The 2,430-nt window shown below is 48.7% G+C and overlaps 1 protein-coding gene across 1 annotated transcript; it reads left to right on the top strand.

Moving 5' to 3' along the window:
* The first annotated feature begins 1,024 nt into the window (after window positions 1-1,024).
* On the top strand, window positions 1,025-2,389 carry FOIG_16857 (uncharacterized protein). Its single transcript, XM_031218336.1, has one exon. The coding sequence runs from the start codon at window positions 1,098-1,100 to the stop codon at window positions 2,355-2,357; it is 1,260 nt and encodes a 419-aa protein (XP_031051950.1). The 5' UTR covers window positions 1,025-1,097; the 3' UTR covers window positions 2,358-2,389.
* Window positions 2,390-2,430: the final 41 nt, after the last annotated feature.

Raw genomic sequence — 2,430 nt, 5'->3', positions numbered from 1 at the left:
ATCGCGGGCTATGCTATGATAACGAGAGCGACGTAGAGCCTCTGAATATCAGTGTAAGAAGCTGTGGCTGTGACTTTTGTTGTTAAATTATGTATTTGGAAGACCCAAATAATAAAGCAAACCTTCTTTAGATGCTTTCTCTTTGTGTAGGATAATCAGACGTTGGCTTCATATTTTCGTCTTTTTTGCATGCCTCTCAAAAGAAGTGCTTAATGATCGCTGATTTTGGCCACATACTTGATGAACAGGGCTCCAATGGCCTTGTGACGTGTGGTTTTGATGAGAAAAGGTTGCATAGTTATCGCCTTTACCTTACAGACTCCCTGTCTTAAGCTCTCGACAGGCTTATAGATCTGTCGCAATGGTGTGATTATTACGAGGGGCAACTGTCTACTTGATGACACTCTAAGCTCGAGGCTTCGGGAGCCACCACGTATCCAGTCAATTTGAGGCCCAATCACCTGTTCAAAGTTGGCGCTTTGCTATTTTGGGAGGTGAAACGAAGAATGGAAAGCAGAAGTGTGAAAAGCAAATGTGAAATTGGCCTACAGAGTAGCGCCGCGAAACAAGACTCGCTGTCACACTTACGATTTGTCTACCAGGTAGTTAAGACTCTTGAGGGGACGTATGTCTGCAAATCAAGATGCTAGTTGGAAGCCCTGAGCATGGCTGGATGCCCTGCTCACGATATAGAGTTATGTTTCTTACAGGGTTCCCACTTAACTTACCCAAAACTGTCCTGTGCTTACGTGGCTGCCCTCTTCTTTGGTTAAAAAATGGTCCTAATTAACAACCCTCGATCCCGCCAGGAAGAACATTAACCTTCTACGAGGATCTCGCATGAGGTCTCAACTCTTGGTTGGTCAAGTTAACCGGTTGGCAGCCTACACAGCCTACACAGCCGATATTTGCCGGCCAAAGTCTTGTCATGACATATGACAGACAACGCTGGCCATTTAGTTTGCCAGACTGACGGAAGCAGTCAAAGGCTCGAGGATTGCATATAAACCAACCCAATGTGCATCGCGGGGGTCTATCTGACCTTCTCATCCATCTCCACCGGAAATCCTTCCATTTCACACACACTGCATAGCACCATGCCTCTGTCCACGGGCTTCCGAAAACATCTGAGGTGGAGAAGCAGGGAATCTACTCCGACTTTGTCTCAACATTCGCTGCCAGACAGGAGGACATCGGTAGCGAAACGGTCCCAAAGGAAGAAGAAGAATCTTATCGGGCATCCCATTTCTAAGATGGAAATCGGTGCCCCGCGATGGACTTTGACGGACAGCATGACAAATGTTCTGACAGACCAGCGTTTCAGAGGCATTGAAACAGATGAGAGGTTAGAAACCGACCCTATCGTAATGCTGCCCGAGACACAAGAAGCTGCGCAACAATTAAATGAAGGAGCAATGAGAAAGCCGTGCTTCATCGGTTCGGTCAGCCCTGTGGCGTCAACGGAGTCCTATGAATCCATCCCGAGGGGCAAAGATAAAGACGACATTTCACCAGAAAGCCTGCCACGACTTATCCCAAAAGACTCTGTTCGCTTGAGCGCAGAACACGTTCAGAGACTGCCACCACCACCAGATATCACGGTGACGGCAGCAGATAGGACGGAAATAAAGCCGCTGAGTGATGTTCCTGCCTTCGTAACCGCCAACATGAAGAGCAGAAAAGATGATAAATGCATATACCTCATGAGCACGCCGTATACGCTCACGCAACCCTCTTTCCGTCATGGCCCCATTGTTCTTTCCAAAGCTGACGTGGGTAGAGGGATCGAGACTTTGGACGACACATTAGACTGGGAAGCATTCCAGATAGCAATTCAAGGGGGGGTGGGAGATTTCTTCCAAGACATATCAAAAGAACAAGATGAAGAGGAGATGGAGGAGATTATATCATGGTTCGATACGTTTGGCTTTGAGACACACGGGGTGCTGGTAACCGAGGACGTGCCCGAGCTAGAGTTTGAGCCTGGGCCGTCGATGCGACCGTCGTCAGACAGCACTCTCTCGTCAACGCCTTCCACCATCGACATTGATAATAACCTGCCCATCCCAGTGGGTGCCGAGTTCCCTTCCGGGTTCTGGAACGCTCTAGAACCCGGCCAGGCATTTGAAAAAGTTAAATTCTCCAAAAACACAGGACTGAAGCGATGGCTCTGCGAAGGGGGACCCAAACGCCCTTCATTCCACAGCTCGGATGAGAGTCTACCACCGAGTCCGATGATGCCGCTCATGGTTGACGACGAAAGCCCTCTTTCGGATAGAGTACCGATGGGTTGTAACCTAGGCCATGACCTTGGTGACTTTTTGAAGTGGCAGGAGGAAAACATTGTATATGTCTGAGTTTAGTATGCTGCCGCAACGATGATTGCGTTAAAGCAGACGTGAGACGCAATCCACCACGGTGTCCGGAAAC

Source organism: Fusarium odoratissimum (assembly GCF_000260195.1).
Source record: "Fusarium odoratissimum NRRL 54006 unplaced genomic scaffold supercont1.244, whole genome shotgun sequence".
NCBI lineage: Eukaryota > Fungi > Ascomycota > Sordariomycetes > Hypocreales > Nectriaceae > Fusarium > Fusarium odoratissimum.
The sequence above is the reverse complement of the archived record's forward strand: the minus strand, read 5'-3'. Positions and strand labels throughout refer to the sequence as shown.